The 19116-nt window shown below is 35.1% G+C and overlaps 1 protein-coding gene and 1 long non-coding RNA gene across 2 annotated transcripts in view; both read right to left on the reverse strand.

Annotated features, from left to right (window-relative positions):
* The window catches only part of LOC137635610 (uncharacterized), a 1921-nt gene extending 1723 nt beyond the window's left edge, over window positions 1-198 (reverse strand). The window contains exon 1 of the long non-coding RNA XR_011042730.1: window positions 51-198. This is a non-coding gene — a long non-coding RNA (uncharacterized lncRNA). The remainder of the gene's footprint in view (window positions 1-50) is intronic.
* LOC137635611 (sucrase-isomaltase, intestinal-like) overlaps window positions 1-19116 on the reverse strand; it is a 66362-nt gene that overhangs the window by 26613 nt on the left and 20633 nt on the right. The window contains exons 5-16 of the mRNA XM_068368080.1: window positions 11871-12042; window positions 11040-11139; window positions 10194-10318; window positions 9136-9261; window positions 8356-8487; window positions 7760-7990; window positions 6812-7002; window positions 6159-6266; window positions 4884-5020; window positions 4391-4514; window positions 3658-3787; window positions 2966-3127 (exon numbers count right to left, since the gene is read on the reverse strand). Coding sequence (XP_068224181.1) covers window positions 2966-3127; window positions 3658-3787; window positions 4391-4514; window positions 4884-5020; window positions 6159-6266; window positions 6812-7002; window positions 7760-7990; window positions 8356-8487; window positions 9136-9261; window positions 10194-10318; window positions 11040-11139; window positions 11871-12042 — 1738 coding nt within the window. The remainder of the gene's footprint in view (window positions 1-2965; window positions 3128-3657; window positions 3788-4390; window positions 4515-4883; window positions 5021-6158; window positions 6267-6811; window positions 7003-7759; window positions 7991-8355; window positions 8488-9135; window positions 9262-10193; window positions 10319-11039; window positions 11140-11870; window positions 12043-19116) is intronic.

Here is a 19116-nt window from a genome sequence, read left to right on the forward strand (position 1 = left end):
CTTCCTTTCTAATGACACTGTTCAATTGAGTTCAAAAGACCTCTCATTACCTTTCAACTGTAGTTAGAGCGGGCTCTTGCCAAGGCAGGAGATAGCTCCGCCTGGAATGTAGATCGGCAGTGAGTACCTCAAGGGGAGCATCCACTGTCCTTTGTCTCAGGGCCAGATGCTGCCAGTTTACCCGATTTCAGTTCATACCACAGAACCCTGGAGTAATATAAGACGTCGAGTAGGTGTTGAAGACCTTATCAACTACAGCCAATGCTAAAGGCCTTATTAAATAGCCACGGCTGACGAGACTTGCTCGTCTCATCATTATCATGTCCTGGCAATCTACTGTTAAATCAGATGCTCTGTTGACTAGCGGATTGCCAGGCCGCGATAAGTGAAGGCAGAAGTTAGGTTGTTGAAGACATTAACTAGCCAAGGCTAACGAGACTGAGGGTGTCAACATTATTGTGTCCTTGGAACCCTGCCGTTAAATTACATGCTCTGTTGACTGGCGGATTACCAGGCCAAGATAATCAAGCAAACTGAGTCATTGGCGGGCCACTGCCTGGCTTTACCAGACCTGGTGTGGGTAGAGATAGCCCACTTGAGCTGATCACATTACTTTGTGCTCAGTATCTAGGACATTGTGAGGAAATGTACATGATTCTTACTAGACTCAGTTGCTCATCTTTCGAAGCTAGAATATTTAGGCTAGTTAACCATGGATATAATTCATTAATTTTGGAGGTAATTTGTCATGAAATTGCACAAATTATATTCTGCAATCAACTTAATATCATCAGTTTTATATCTTAGAATACAATCATTCGTTGACAGTAATAACTACAAAAATTAAATAGAGACAACCAAGAGTGTATGATACAAGTATTAAGCAATACAGGAATGTATACCATCTTGTATATTCACAGTCTGTGCAAAAATATAAGCCACTGTAATATCATCAAAGAAATTAATCAAACGTATGCACATATACATACTGTATGCATACACATATGAAGAAAAATAATACAGGGAAAAAAACAAATGAAAAAACGAGAGGTATATTAAAAGTCATATCTCTCTCCATCTTCAAACCACCCAGAAGAATGGATAAGATATTACAAGCAATAAACTCTGCCTCATGATATATCACACTCTCACACCAATTCACTCCAAAGCCAAGCAACCAACACACTTACCAATACACAAAATAAACACAAGCATACACGCACACACCCCAAAATACACCCGAGGGACACGTAAATAAACTTAATCCTTTAGCAAGTGGAATGAATGCGAGAATAAACACTAATAAAAAAAAATATTTAAAAGGAATATCTCGCCATTTTCCAAGGCAATAGACGACCACATATCTAAGAGCAGCATCTGCAAGGGACACTATAAACAGACGTATAAAGTTAATGAAAAGGGATGGTCATTGTAGATGGGTGGGGGGAGGGGGAATTGTCATTTTCCAGTTTCCGTCTCCGACAATTGGCCGGGGGTATTAACTAGTCTTTGTGCAAAGCTTGGAGGAAGAAGCAGAAAGATACATTATTTTCTTTATTTTTAGTTTTGTTTGGTTTTGTTATGTCCTTTATTTATTCATTTGTTTATTTATCTATGTTTTGCATGCTAATTCTCAAGTGGAAATTTATGGGCATCTCTCTCTCTCTCTCTCTCTCTCTCTCTCTCTCCAGACTGGCTTATGATTCTGCATACACGCATCTCATCAATACTCTCTCTCTCTCTCTCTCTCTCTCTCTCTCTCTCTCTCTCAAGCTTGGGATATAACTTTGTACAAACGCATATAATCCATTCTCTCTCTCTCTCCCTCTCTCTCTCTCTCTCTCTCTCTCTCTCAAGATTAGGATATAACTTTGTACAAACGCATATAATCCATTCTCTCTCTCTCTCTCTCTCTCTCTCTCTCTCTCCAGACTGGCTTATAATTCTGCATACACGCATCTCATCAACTCTCTCTCTCTCTCTCTCTCTCTCTCTCTCTCTCAAGAATGGGATATAACTTTGTACGAACGCATATAATCCATTCTCTCTCTCTCTCTCTCTCTCTCTCTCTCTCTCTTCGTACCCCATCATAATTCTCTCCCAACTTCTCCCCGCAATATACAGCTCTCTCTCTCTCTCTCTCTCTCTCTCTCTCTCTCTCTCTCTCTCTCAACTTCTTAATGCAGGCACGAATGGAACAACGTAAAAGTGTATAATGAATTCTGCAAACTCAGACATTTCCTTTCGAAAACTTCCGGTTTCATTAGCCCCCCTCGGAGGGGAAGGGGGGGGGGGGGGGGCTGGGGGGGGGGGGCTGGGGGGGGGGGGGCGTGCGGGTTCACGCTCTCAAGGGCGTCCAATATTGCTTTTATGTCTGTATGTATCTATTTATGTAGTATATATATATATATATATATATTTATATGTATGTATATATATGTATATATATATATATATGTGTGTGTGTGTAGTGTATGTATACATACAAACATATATATATATATATATATATATGTATATATATACATGCATAGTGTATATATTCATCATATACACACACACGCACATATATATATATATATATATATATACATCTATATACAGTATATGTGTATATATATGCATATATATATGTATATACATTATATATATATACATATATATATATATATATTATACACACACATATATATATGTATATATACATATATATATATATATATATATATGAATGACTGTTTGCACTCACATTGGAGCATTGCAAATGTTGTATATAAGTTTTCAAGTTTTGTTGTGGACAAAGGTAAACAACACAATACCATAAATCAGTACACTTTGGTTACATAAGAATCACCTTTACCTTTAAAACAATTACAGGAAAGAACTGAAAGCGAGCCTCCTACCTCCCCCTCTTCACTAACCCCCCCCCCCTTACCTGTCCTCCAATCAGAAATAGAAAACTCACCTGAGGGAAGTAAACGTCCCTGCTTTTTGCTCCTTGTTGGACCACAGGAGCGACCATTAATTTCGTCCCCCACATGAATTGGTCGTCGACGTCCCTGGCTGTGACGTCGCTGGGGTAGACGTTTAGTAATGGGCGCACTACGGAACCGCCGTGATTGTGAGCCTGGTTGGTTGAAAGGATAAAGCTTTGGTTAGTTAAAGAACTTGAAGACTTGTGTTTTTCTAACTCATTTTAGTCATGTTCCCCCTCAAGAGTTTGTATCTTTAGGTACGTATCCCTTTCTACTAACTTAAATTATTATTACTTTTATTAATATCATGATTATTATTATTGGCTAAGCTACGACGCTAGTTGGAAAAACAGGATGCTATTAGCCCAAGGGCTCCATCAAGGAAAATAGCCCAGTGATGAAAGGAAATAAGGAAACTGATAAAATAGTGTGCCTCAATGTACCCTCAAGCAAGAGAATGAGCTTTTTGTTATTACTGCTATTATTAGCCAAACTATGACCCTAGTTGGAAAAGCAGGATGCTATTAGCCCAAGGGCTCCATCAAGGAAAATAGCCCAGTGAGGAAAGGAAATAAGGATACAGATAGAATAGTGTGCCTGGGTGTACCCTCAAGCAAGAGAACGAACATTAAAACTATATCAATCAAATCTGAACACTCTTGACCCTAAACTTAAAACTCACCTTATGGAATAATGTGTAGAGATAAGGCAAGTACTTGTATCTGAGATTCAGGACATCCCTAGATATGGCTCCAACTTCTGGCCAGACAGCTGGATCTTGATCACGAGCTCCAAGTGTGTTGTGGTTACGGCTGTTGAGAATTCAAGCGATTAGCGTTAAAGCGTTGTCTTGGAGCATTCGAGTTTGAATTTAAGGTGATTAATCGTTTCTAAACTTAGATAGTTAATATAGAAGCCAGAATATCAATGAAAGGACTATCTACAGTACCCTGGGCATGGTGTACTATTGCCTATTCTAGGCTATGTAGTCTTTACAGCTGCCCTTCAACACAAGCTGTACTGCTTCATTCTCTATTAGCATCATCTAGCTGCCCAACCTCTTTAATATTGTATGGTTTCAATATATCCCCATCATTTAAAACAACAATTCCTTAGGCTTTCTATAAGACCAAAGGGATACTGCTGAAGGGTCTTGTGCAAATGGTATGGATTGAGGTCTTCAAGGGTTATTCCACCCCTCTGAATAAGAATAAATTCCAAGCTATATCTTCAACTACTTAAATTGTTACAAGTTTACAAGCCTTTACTCCATCCACCAGAATAGACGCAAGGCTGCAAAATGTCTAATAAAAAGCTTCAAGTATTAGGTCACTTACCCGAATGGAAATAGTGCTTTAAGATATTCCTTCAAACCACTAAAGGACAAAATGCTCTAAAGATGATACATCACTCACCTAAATGGGTAAAACGCTCCAAGTTGCATCCACCTAGCACACATCTCCATATCAGGTTCGTTGAAGAATCCACAGATGTCAGCACCGACCAGTGGCAAACCAAACATGTTGAAATCAAGCATTCCTAGAAAAAGTGTAGATAAGTACACATTAGATTCCTTATTTTCAATGTAGAAGTGTCTTTATCATAAGTGAAAGACCCTCTCATTTTATTTCAAAAGTACTAATCTTAATAGATCTAAATTACAACGAATAAACTTATATACAATGAACACGCCGGATGAAAAAAAATATCAGTTTGAGAATAGAATAACCACTTACTCCAGATAAGACAATATTACACCACACATTTTCTACTCGCTCGACAAAAGTATCATTCCATACTCAGGGTGATATACCCTCTGAAACTCGAGATATTATCCTACTACAAGACAATCCCAACATTACTTAGTAAATCAAGAAGCAAGTAAATTTGGGAAATTCTAAGATTTACCAATGATGGACATATGCATGTGGTCCCAATCCGCAGCGTTATCGCCCAGCCAGTGAATAGCGTATTGGCCCGACCCGGGGAAAGTTGATCTCGAGAGCACGACGGGTCTCACTTCGGGATGAATCTGTTGGAGAGCGCTAATACAAACGATGAATTAGTCATTTTATCAATTGAATACTTTATTAACACAGAAATGAGTCTATTTAGATAGAAATAATGTATCGCTATATCTATGATGAGGTTTTCTTTACAGGAAAGATGATGAAAAAGCATATATAATTATTAAAAGCCAAAGCTTCTTGTATATTGATCTAGGATATTTCATTGCAGTCAGATATATAGTTTGGACATATTGTAGCTTTCATACATTGAATATGGGCAATATTTACTTACATTTGAACTTCAAATGATATTAATCATTATACCTTGTACCTTTTGACCCTTAAATTCTACACAATGCACTATTGTTAAGTTAACTTGGCATTTTACCATCTTAACTCTTGCTCAAGAAAAAACCCTTGAGCATATATATATCCTTAAGGCTGGGACAAACATTGGCATTTCAAAGCCTTGCCTGTCGTAACAGTCAGAGTTTTGCTCATTACAACTCTACCTCATATTACTAATGATCAAATCACCATCAGTCGTGTTGAATCGTAAACCGAGTCGTCAAGTATGACGATGTGCGCTCAGTGTCTGCGTATGTTTCTGCATCCAAAAGGATACGCGGTCCGAGGTCGCCATTAAAGGTATCTGGCTTCAGATCCAGTTTCATCAGAATAAATGCTTACAGGAATGTCCCTTGGGCAAGCCCAATTCCCCAATGTGGTGCCCAACCACAGCAGTAGCTTCTCCAGTAAACAGTTTAAACTCATGGTCCCGTGCGAATGCTAGGGAAACACGATGCCACTGTACTAGCCGGGAGGCTAGTCATCTAAATTGTAAGAATGTGGCAATATATTATGACGCGTATTGAATTAGTGTGGAAACTGAACCCTGTAGTAATTTCTTTAAAGCAGTTCTTGATTTTTGTCAGTAAGTCTTGCAGCTGACGGGTTATTGCCAACCCAAAATGCCCATTTGTAATATTTTCCATTCTACAAGTTTAGATTTTAAGTTAACCACTAGACCTCAGAGTTGAAGGCCATTTGGCCTGTCAGTTAAATGCCCTCATAGACAAAGGCTAAGAGGTTAAAGGGGAATAACTTGTTTAAACAGCTTCATATTATCTATTAAGTAAAGACATTTCAGTCTATTGAACAGGACATAACTTACTTGTACGTAGCTACAGTCTCGCTCCATCCATAGAGACTATGAACGTCATAATGTGAGTATGTCTTGTCGCCATCTGTCTGCTTCGCTGACATGCAAAGCGTGTGGTCACTGGAAAAGAATTTGCATATTTTATGTTTACATTTTAGTCTATGGGTGAATATTCAATGTATTTGTGATGGATGAAAACTACGTCAGGTAAATAGAAAACTGACTTGTTATTATAGAAATGATTATAGTTATTTTGGTGATTATGATTTAGTGTATGAGAGAGATATGTTGAGTTTTCAGTATTTTTCATAACATCAGAGCCTATTATTTGACCATATATACAGTTTATGTGGAGAGAGAAGGAGGAGAGAGAGCAAAACTCTCAAATTGAAGATTTTATATTAATCTCCGTCCTTGGAACGTTGTACAAAAATACCAGCTAATTTTACCAATGAGAGGGATTATTTAATGCCCTTATCTAGTTCAGACATGAAAATGTGTGGAAAATTAGAAAGCTTTTACCATTAAATGTGATAAAGAAAAGGTTAAAATCAGTTCTGGCCGAAGTTTGGTATTAGATGGAAACAAAGTTCTCTGGATTACGTATTCCGGAAACTAATGGTAATATATGTCTGGACGTCTGGACGTATACTCCGAAACCTCACCTAATCATCTTGCTCTGGTTGTCTCCTACGCGGACCATTTTCGTCGGGTAAGGGGGCAGGTCGAGGGTATTGTTTGGGCACTTGAGGCTCCATGGGTCCTTTCCAGAAGGCCAGTTCCAGGGCTGTTGCAAATTCGTGCCAAAGTTGGAAGGTTCGTTCATATCAATCCAGATGGCATCAAAGGGCAAGACCTGATGATATTAAAAGTATAGAAATGTGCTTTCAGTTATTCATTCTGTTAATTTTCATGGATTTGTTACATAGACTTGCCCTTACCAGACTCCAAAAGACTATTGAAATTTATAACAATGACAATGGGACCTTATATGTTGATGGTACTTCATCTAACCTTGACTATGTTCAAAAGAAATTATTACTCACTCAATCACACACTTTAGTGACATTATATGTGAATATAACATTCCCTTCAGAGAGTTACATTCAAATCTATTAGTCTCCCACGAAGCATTATCATCATTTTGGAAACTTTCACCTTAGATCTGTTAGCACTAAACATTATTCTGATGGCTCTCATTAGTTTTGAAATATTTCCTGCTACAAGAGAGGGGGGTGGTGATAAAAGCTGAGTTAACATTCCAGACTTGTGAGACACCAACTGTAATCTGTCTGGTGCAAATGGTAATGGATCACAATAAGGTATTGAAGCTGAAACAACAAGAGTATCATATACATCACAACTTCTACAGCTCCGTCGAGAAGCACTATTTATGGTGTGCGAACAAAATATGACGCTTAACACCTCTACTGCTCACTTCACCAATAGAATAGCTCTTTCTAACTTTCTACCTTTAGAGGCTCTGTTTCCAGGTACTTTTTCCCATGATTCTATTCTATCTTATCCATTCTTACTTTCTAGGAACTCATAGATGACACCTTTTACATCTCAAGTCAACATCATAACAGAATTCTTCACTAATATGAACTCACATCATGGAATTCCTTCAGTTCATTTTGCCACCAGACATGAGTCTCTGGTTTCAAGAAGTCTGGAAAGACAGTTTTCTCCTCCGGCCAGACATATCCAACCACGTAATCCTCGCAGCCTGGTTCTTGATCAGATGGAACGAGGGACTCATCTCCCCACTTGATGAAAACATCAGAAGCCTTTCCTCTGGAAGATGGTTGGTAGTTGTCAAAGTCGATGACAAGAGCTGGATCCTGGGAAGATAAGAATCAAAATTATTGGGTACCTTGGTGTATGAGCCATTTCTTGAGCAGACTTAATTTAAATCAATCACCAAGTTGAGGCCAGTGATATCTGAGAAGTTGAAAATTCAATTGAAACGGTAGCATAGATAGATATTTAGGGCCCTGGGGGCATAAGGTAGTAAAAAGGGCCCCCTTCCCCCTTACCGTGGTAAGAGGCAAGCATCGTCCGCTTAGTTAGAAGGAGGGGGCACTGATAAAAAAAATCAATCCCTTTTCAGTGTAGTTTTATACTGTATTTAATCTGGTTGGAAATCATTGGAGCACAAATATTAACTTCTACTGAAAAATATATACAAAATACATTAGAATCTTACCAAAATAAGAGTGACTTTCAGATTGTCATTGTGGAGCTCCTGGATGAGTTCTGGGAGGTCAGCCCAAGCTTCCGGATCATATGTAAAATCTTTACGTTTGTCCATATAGTCAATGTCCAGTGTTTGGACGTCCTGTGAATGAAGGGGAAGATTTAGGTTAAGAACTCTGAAATATGTCATTCCGTTTTCTTAGAAGTAACAAGCCTAATTGATGTGTCAATTACTTCAAGCTATTGTGCTTCCAGAAAGGTTTTTATTCTATAGTAGCTAAAATGTCTAACTTCTATCCTAGTGAGTTTTTTGCAGTGTAGCTGCCAAAATGTCCTCTGATTGAATTCTAACTTGTATTAGTATCTAAAGACTCATTGTTCAATCGAATCAGCTATAACAATGCAGTAATATTTAAACAGCTTATAGACAAGCAAATTTGGTGCACAAAGTAAAAAAAACTATCTGTGAACAGTATGCACGAATCATTATTACGCCAAGGTACGAAAGACAGGGAAATACTGGTAGCTGACTTACCACACGTTAGACTTAACAAACTAGATCTAACCAGGCCTGAAAACTCTCTGACAACAGCGTGGGTTAATTAAATGTTTATGGAAGGCATTAGACCCCCTCCGCACCAATAGTTTTCTACCTTGCGTACATTCGAACACTGTTAACTACTTCTATAGCACATTAAATGATACAGATCCCTCAACACTGTTGTCCGAGTTTCTCAACTACATTAATTGCTACAGATGCTTTGTAGAAAGTATGTACATAGCCTAATACCTGTGGAATTCCCATGGCCCTCATTCTCTCTCTGGTCTCTCTGACGCCATTGGTAGAGTTGTAGCCCCAACGGGAGAGTTGGAATCCTAGAGCCCAGTATGGAGGATTCATAGGATTACCAACCAGCTGTTAAAGAGAGGAAGTTCTTGATAATGATGTTCTTTTTAAGTGTAAGAAAACAATTGGTTCTTCCTGTGAGAACATAATGATTTTGAAGATACTGATGTTTAAGGAGGTAATGCAAGAATCACTTGTTTATATAACTACATTTCACAGTTTTTGTTTAGAAATTGTTCTAACTTAAGTTATGGGTGAATCTGTATTTTAGTAATGTTGATACATTGAAGATATTTTAGTCAAATCAGCTCTTAGTGGAGGTTCCTATAAACAATTTCATTTTATTTTTTGCAATTCAAGGACACTCATAATTTGAAATAAAAAATGAAACCCTATGTTCAATATGTAGGTATAGAAACTCTTTCGTACATTATTGATAAATTGATATTTTGGAGCTATTGCTATTCCAGAGAATAGTTTCCTGGCACATTGCCTCCATTTAGAGAGATTGTCTAAAGAGCGTCTTTTGTAGTTGACAGTTTGTAAGACTCGAGTTTCTTTACATCTTGGTGTTTTAAGCATCCATCTGTTTCTCTTCATCTCTTTTCAGTATGAAGAAGAAGAAGAAGAAGAAGAAGAAGTATTGAAGGAGTACTATTACTCATGTGACCAGTTTCTCCAGACTATGTGCATTACAAAGCCTAAGTTGTTATATTCCTAGAATGTCTTTGGTTTTAATTTACTTAACAACACGCTCAGGCATACTTCCTTCTTTTTTTTATCGACAGAGTACTTGAAAGACCAACAGTACAGCTTCTATTATTGTCTAGTCCCCAATCCAAGAACAGCCAATTTCTGAATTGTAGATATCTAACTGATTGAGCGATCAGTTCTGCTAGAGTCGCCCATTCAAATACAAGCCAACACCCAATCTTGAATGACATGTCTAAAACCAGATACCACAGATTCCAAGTCACATAAGCTTTCCGATGCCTACTTACCCCCGTATACTGGTGGACAAGATCCTCAGGATAAGGCCCAAGGAAGACATGGAAGTCTAGGATACCTCCTATCGTTCTGAGCGTCATCGCTGGCGAGCCATCATCCAGAAGATAAGTCGAGTATTCTGGAAAAGGAGGGACAGCTGTATATATATATATATATATATATGTATATATATATATATATATATATGTATATATATACATATATATATATATGGTATGGGGTGCCTTTAAATAAAATCTGTAAAACAGTCACTGCCACATTCATCCTTTAGCTAACTAATCATAGTTGATCCCATTATCTGGGTGTCAAGTCTCCTAAGCTTCACTCTCCCTGTTCTACCTCCCCCCCCCCCCCCCCGGAGTTACAAGCCCTCATTTCTCCCCTAACATTAACCACTTTATTTACCCCCAGGTACTTAAGTGAATTAGTAATTTCCAGTCTACCACTAACTATCAATACTCTTTCTTTATAGTTACTGTTTGCCATCATTACCTGAAATATATAGTTCAAGTACATATATACAATTAATTTTACTCTCTCTCTCTCTCTCTCTCTCTCTCTCTCTCTCTCTCTCTCTCTCATACTTGTCATGCATTTTTCTGACTGCATTTCTGTCGAAGTCTATCTCACAATAAATATGTATGTATAATGTATATACATTTGCTTTTACTCAGCTAATTCTCTCTCTCTCTCTCTCTCTCTCTCTCTCTCTCTCTCTCAGCTGTAAACATAATAGTTACGCTATGATTTTTTTGAGCAATAACTACGATACCCTCAGTCATTTTGGAACTCTCTCTCTCTCTCTCTCTCTCTCTCTCTCTCTCTCTCTCTCTTCTCACCCATAGCATTAGAGTTGAAAAGGAGGACGGAATGCGAGTTCCCTTCATCATCCTCCATCACCATGTAATAAGGATAGTGTCCGTACACGTTCATTTCTTCCTGTGAACAGAAATAGCATCATAACTTTACAAATAGAAATATTGAATATAAACTGAACCATAAATCGAAACAAAGATTACATATTGAAAATCTATAAACACGAACAACTACAGTCGCCGCAGAGAATTCGGGCGAAATAAGCCCCACCCCCTGATGATGTCATAGCCAATTATGTTGTTTCCCGCGTAGGGGAGACAACGTGATTGGCTATAACGTCATCAAGAGGGTGGAGCTTATTTCGGCCGGAATCTTTGCTGCGACTTAAAACCCTATCACACTGCTAGAAATGTGCTAAAACCGTTATAAAACGTTATACAACTGCTATAAAAGTGATAGAACGTCACAAAACGCTCCCAAACTGCTAGAAAAGTGTTAAAAAAAGTTATAAAACGCTATAAAACTGCTAGAAAAGTAATAAAACGTCATACAACGCTACCAAACTGCTAAAAAGGGTTAAAAACGTTATAAAACTGCTAGAAAACGTACTTAAAACGTTATAAAACGCTATAAAACTGCCATAAAGTGCTAAAACGCTATAAAACTGCTAGAAAAGTGCTATTAAAACTGTGAAAACTGTAGAAAAGTGCTAAAAACTGTATAATCAGGCTAGAAAATTTAAAAAACGCTATAGGCACAGAATACCATCTCCGTCTGGAGATATAAAGATATTTATCAATCCCAAAATGACCTTAGAGAAGAAGGCAACCTAATGTGACCTACTAGTGACCTACCGTGCCTATGGGCTGGTCCCTGGCGAAGATGGGGAAGGTCGTCCTGGGCTCGAAGGATCGTCTGAAGGATTGCTGGGTGTTCTCGCCGAAGCCGTAGAGGTAGGTCGAGGGCAGGGTCGTGTGCACCTGTAGGAACTGGTCCTCGAACGTCAGGGCACCGAAGGATTTGAAACTGACGGGGAAGGATAGGAAATATTTTAGATGAAATTTCGTAGAGAGAGAGAGAGAGAGAGAGAGAGAGAGAGAGAGAGAGAGAGAGAGAGAATCCTGTTATGGAAATAAAGTTAAATCCTTATGATTTACGATTCAAAATCTCTTATTGTAGAAGTAACCAAATATAAGACTTTATATGGGATTTTGATCCTTCTTTATTAAGCCCAGTAGTTTAGAAATAAATTAAATATTAAATGATTTAGCAATGATAACAATTATATTAATGATTGCTAGAGAGAGAGAGAGAGAGAGAGAGAGAGAGAGAGAGAGAGAGAGAGAGTATCCAGAAACCAGACTTCATAACAGATATCGATGTCTTTATCCAGCCATATAGTTCAGAAATAGATTAGATACTTTATTAAATTATTCATAAATGATGATAATATTAAAGATAGCTATGGAATTTAGCACCAGAAAGAAGGGCATAAATATACTTATAATAATCAGGACTTAGAAAATTTCGTTGACATAACATTCTGGAGATATTTTAATGTTAGTTCTTAAAAAAAAATAATTTTTCCTTTCCTCACTGGGCTATTTTCCCTTTTGGAGCCCCCCTGGCTTACTGCATCCTGCTTTTCCAACTAGAGTTGTAGCTTAGCAAGTAATAATAATAATAATAATAATAATAATAATAATAATAATAATAACAACAATAATAATAATAATAATAATAATAATAATAATAATAATAATAATAATAATAACAACAACAATAATAATAATAATAATAATAATAATAATAATAATAATAATAATAATAATAATAATATGTAAACTAGAAAGAAACTATTACTGATAAGCGAATAAAGAATGAGCTACTCTGATTAAACAAGATTCTCTAGAACATAAAGATGAGTTGAAATTTAATACGTATTCTATACTCAATTTTTTCTAATGAGGCACATTTGCACCGACTCGCAGCGGTGCCCTTTTTAGCTCGGAAAAGTTTCCTGCTATCTGATTGGTTGGAATGATCTTGTCCAACCAATCAGCGATCAGGATACTTTCCCGAGCTAAAAGGGCACCCCTGCGAGTCGGTGCGAATCTGTCTCACTGAAAAGAATTGACTATAGAACAATAATCAACCTGATTACCTAATGTAGGAAACTTTTGCCGGAGTTATGCAGTAGGAACACGAAAGAATAAGCTATGCAACGGACCAGTGTGTGTAGTAAAACCGGGAAATTTTAAAGCCTTTGGTAGAGGCTACGCTTGTTAAGCAGATTTTGAAGTAGATATCTTATTATTATTATTATTATTATTATTATTATTATTATTATTATTATTATTATTATTAAATGCTAAGCTACAACCCTAGTTGGAAAAGCAGGATGCTATAAGCCCAGGGGCCCCAACAGGGATATTATTATTATTGTTATTATTATTATTATTATTATTATTATTATTATTATTATTATTATTATTATTATTATTATTATTATTATTATTAAATGCTAAGCTACAACCCTAGTTGGAAAAGCAGGATGCTATGAGCCCAGGGGCCCCAACAGGGATATTATTATTATTATTGTTATTATCCAGGGGCTCCAACAGGGAAAACAGCCCAGTGAGGAAAGGAAACAAGGATAAATAATATATTCTAAGAACAGTAAAAATTTTGAAATAAATATTTCCTATATAAACTATCAAAACTTTAACAAAACAAGAGGAAGCGAAACTAGATAGAACAGTGTGCCCGAGTGTACCTTCAAGCAAGAGAACTCTAACCCAAGATAGTGGAAGACCATGGTACAGAGGCTATGGCACTACCCAAAAATAGAGAACAATGGAGTGTCCTTCTACTAGAAGAGCTGCTTACCATAGCTAAAGAGTCTCTTCTACCCTTACGAAGAGGAAAGTAGCCATTAAACAATTGCAGTGCAGTAGTTAACCCATTGAGTGAAGAAGAATTGTTTGGTAATCTTAGTGTTGTCAGGTGTATGAGGACAGAGGAGAATCTGTAAAGAATAGGCCAGGTTGTTCGGTGTCTGTGTAGGCAAAGGGAAAGAACTGATACCAGAGAGAAAGATCCAATGTAGTACTGTCTGGCCAGTCAAAGGACCCCATAACTCTCTAGCGGTGGTATCTCAACGGGCGGCTGGTGCCCTGGCCAACCTACTACCTACTAATATTACTATCCAATGTTATACCCCTCTTAGAGTCCACAACACATATCTCCTAACCAGGGTTTAAACTTTTAGGGTAATTACCATAGTTTGAGGTAATTTGCATGGTTTCAAGGTAACTTTTAAGGTAATTTTGGTTTTAGTAGCTTCAAAATTAAGGAAATTGGAAAAGTTTTAAGGTAATCTAAGGTAAAAAAAAAAAAAAGCACTCTCTAAGGATGGCCAAGCAATAGCTGCTGATAGAATATAGACTTATAGGCTCCCCCAAATACCCCACATCCCTATCTCACAATAATGATGAGATTGCAACGACCAAAGAAACCAACGAGTTGAAGCGGGGCCTCGAAGCCCCCAGTCTGGCGCTCACCAGTCAGGGACGTTACTACATCGGCCAGCACAACCCTTATATGAACCACCTCCCTATCTCCCCCCAAGTCCTAACCCCAGGAATTTGAGTAACTGTAAGCGTATATCCTGTTTCATTATAGGATATCTTGTGATCCCCGCTTGGACGCACAAACGCCCAGGTTCCGTGAATGCATTCGCTTGGCTGATAAAGCACAGAGTCCTGATATAGGACATCTTTGGCTGAAGGACCCCCGTAAAAAAGGGTAGTTTGCCTGACTGCTTTCCTTGCATTGTGCTTTTGAGTAGATAGAATATTTGATAGGTAATAAAAAGATAGATGAAGTATTTGATAGGTAGTAGAAAGATAGATAGAATATTTGATAGGTAATAAAAAGATAGATGAAGTATTTGATAGGTAGTAGAAAGATAGATAGAATATTTGATAGGTAATAGAATTATAGATGAAATATTTGATAGGTAATAGAAAGACAGATGAAATATTTGATAGGTAATAGAAAGATAGAGGAAACATTTGATAGGTAATAGATAGATAGATAGAATATTTGATAGGTAATAGAAAGATAGATGAAATATTTGATAGGTAATAGAAAGATAGATAGAATATTTGATAGGTAATAGAAAGATAGAGGAAATATTTGATAGGTAATAGATAGATAGATAGAATATTTGATAGGTAATAGATAGATAGATAGAATATTTGATAGGTAATAGAAAGATAGAGGAAATATTATATAGGTAATGGAAAGATAGAATATTTGATAGGTAATAGAAAGATAGATAGAATATTTGATAGGTAATAGAAAGATAGATGAAATATTTGATAGGTAATAGAAAGATAGAGGAAAAATTATATAGGTAATGGAAAGATAGAATATTTGATAGTTAATAGAAAGATAGATAGAATATTTGATAGGTAATAGAAAGATAGATGAAATATTTGATAGGTAATAGAAAGATAGATAGAATATTTGATAGGTAATAGAAAGATAGATGAAATATTTGATAGGTAATAGAAAGATAGAGGAAAAATTATATAGGTAATGGAAAGATAGAATATTTGATAGGTAATAGAAAGATAGATAGAATATTTGATAGGTAATAGAAAGATAGATGAAATATTTGATAGGTAATAGAAAGATAGATAGAATATTTGATAGGTAATAGAAAGATAGAGGAAACATTTGATAGGTAATAGATAGATAGATAGAATATTTGATAGGTAATAGAAAGATAGAGGAAATATTATATAGGTAATGGAAAGATAGAATATTTGATAGGTAATAGAAAGATAGATAGAATATTTGATAGGTAATAGAAAGATAGATGAAATATTTGATAGGTAATAGAAAGATAGATAGAATATTTGATAGGTAATAGAAAGATAGAGGAAACATTTGATAGGTAATAGATAGATAGATAGAATATTTGATAGGTAATAGAAAGATAGAGGAAATATTATATAGGTAATGGAAAGATAGAATATTTGATAGGTAATAGAAAGATAGATAGAATATTTGATAGGTAATAGAAAGATAGATGAAATATTTGATAGGTAATAGAAAGATAGAGGAAAAATTATATAGGTAATGGAAAGATAGAATATTTGATAGGTAATAGAAAGATAGATAGAATATTTGATAGGTAATAGAAAGATAGATGAAATATTTGATAGGTAATAGAAAGATAGATAGAATATTTGATAGGTAATAGAAAGATAGATGAAATATTTGATAGGTAATAGAAAGATAGAGGAAATATTATATAGGTAATGGAAAGATAGAATATTTGATAGGTAATAGAAAGATAGATAGAATATTTGATAGGTAATAGAAAGATAGATGAAATATTTGATAGGTAATAGAAAGATAGAGGAAAAATTATATAGGTAATGGAAAGATAGAATATTTGATAGGTAATAGAAAGATAGATAGAATATTTGATAGGTAATAGAAAGATAGATGAAATATTTGATAGGTAATAGAAAGATAGATAGAATATTTGATAGGTAATAGAAAGATAGATGAAATATTTGATAGGTAATAGAAAGATAGAGGAAATATTATATAGGTAATGGAAAGATAGAATATTTGATAGGTAATAGATAGATAGATAGAATATTTGATAGGTAATAGAAAGATAGATGAAATATTTGATAGGTAATAGAAAGATAGAGGAAAAATTATATAGGTAATGGAAAGATAGAATATTTGATAGGTAATAGAAAGATAGATAGAATATTTGATAGGTAATAGAAAGATAGATGAAATATTTGATAGGTAATAGAAAGATAGAGGAAATATTTGATAGGTAATAGATAGATAGATAGAATATTTGATAGGTAATAGAAAGATAGATGAAATATTTGATAGGTAATAGAAAGATAGAGGAAATATTTGATAGGTAATAGAAAGATAGAATATTTGATAGGTAATAGAAAGATAGATAGAATATTTGATAGGTAATAGATAGATAGATGAAATATTTGATAGGTAATAGAATTATAGATGAAATATTTGATAGGTAATAAAAAGATAGATGAAATATTTGATAGATAATAGATGAATAGAGCAATGGTGAATAAATAAATAGATAGATAAGTTAATAAACATGAATAGATAATGTAATTGGTAAGTAAATAGATACATGGATAAATACATTGATAAATATGAATAGATAAAGTGATTGGGAAGTAAATAGATAGATATATAAATAAATAGATAGATGAATAGATAATGTAATTGGTAATTAAATAGATAGATATATAAATAAATAAACATGAATAGATTATGTAATTTTAAAGTAAATAAATAGATAGATGAATAGATAATGTAATTGGTAATCAAATAGATAGATATATAAATTGATGAATATGAATAGATAATGTAATTTGAAAGTAAATAGATAGATGAATCGGTAATGTAATTGGTAAGTAAATAGATAAATAAATTGATGAATATGAATAGATAATGTAATTGGTAAGTAAATAGATAGATAGTTGAATAGATAATGTAATTGGTAAGTAAATAGATAGATAGATGAATCGGTAATGTAATTGGTAAGTAAATAGATATATAAATTGATGAATATGAATAGATAATGTAATTGGTAAGTAAATGGATAGATAGTTGAATATATAATGTAATTGGTAAGTAAATCGATAGATAGTTAAATTGATGAATATGAATAAATAAAGTAATTGTTAATTAAATACATAAATAGAGGAAGGAATTAATATCAAATTAATGTTAATGCATAGTTAAAAGCACTGATTAATCAACGAAACTAATTATAAAAACTTAGAAACTATAATCATTTCTCAAATAAGTAATTGATGAAATGAAAATAACGAAAAAAGAGCATTAATTGCTAAATTGATAAAACTCAGAAAAGAGAAAACTCTTATAGATTCAGAAAAGAGATAAATATTAATTAAAATATTAGAATTATTTTAACAATTAGATGAAAATGAAAAAAAAAATAACATTTTGTTTAAGATCCTCTTCTTTTTCTTCAAAGATGTAGACAAAGAAGAAGAAGAAGAAGAAGAAGAAGAAGAAGAAGAAGAAGAAGAAGAAGAAGAAGAAGAAGAAGAAGAAGAAGAAGAAGAAAAAAAAAGATCTTAAACAAAATCTTATTTTTTTTATTTTCATCTAATTGCTAAAGGCATTTAACCTATGATAATTGTTAGATAGTTTAATAAAAAAATCAATGGAATTATATAAAAGAATTAACAGGAGAACATATGCCAACGGAACCAAGTCTTCATGGGTGGTCACTTGACTGAAGTTAATGTTGCTAACTTATTAGTATTTAAAGGTCGCTCATGAATGGCAGAGGAAAGGGACACTGACAGCTAGACACTGACCATAATTGGTACGAGTAAAAGAGACTCTTTAGCTATGGTAAGCAGCTCTTCTAGGAGAAGGACACTCCAAAATCAAACCATTGTTATCTAGTCTTGGGTAGTGCATAGCCTCTGTATCATGGTCTTCCACTGTCTTGGGTTAGAGTTCTCTTGCTTGAGGGTACACTCGGGCACACTATTCAATCTTATTTCTCTTCCTTTTCTTTTGTTAAAGTTTTATAGTTTATATTGGAGATATTTTTTTAGTGTTACTGGTCTTTAAGTATTTTATTTTTCCTTTTATCCTTTCCTCACTGGGCTATTTTCCCTGTTGGAGCCTCTGGGCTTATAGCATTCTGCTTTTCCAACTAGGGTTGTAGCTTAGCAATTGATAATAATAATAATAATAATAATAATAATGATAATATATACATATGACCAGTGCCCAAGACCCCCTCTCCACCAAGCTAGGACCAGGAAGAGCCAGGCAATGGCTTCTGATGACTCAGCAGGTAGACCTAAGTGCTCTCCTAGCTCACAAGGATGGTGAGGTTGCAGACACTACAAGAAATTATCGAGCCTAAGTGGGTCTCGATCTCCCGTCCAACAGATCGATAGGATGCTGGATTTCCAGATGAATATGTCCAGGAAAATGTACAGCTGGACACAGGAATTCCTGGTACACCTCGCT

The sequence above is a fragment of the Palaemon carinicauda genome, unplaced genomic scaffold (genome assembly GCF_036898095.1).
Source record: "Palaemon carinicauda isolate YSFRI2023 unplaced genomic scaffold, ASM3689809v2 scaffold148, whole genome shotgun sequence".
NCBI lineage: Eukaryota > Metazoa > Arthropoda > Malacostraca > Decapoda > Palaemonidae > Palaemon > Palaemon carinicauda.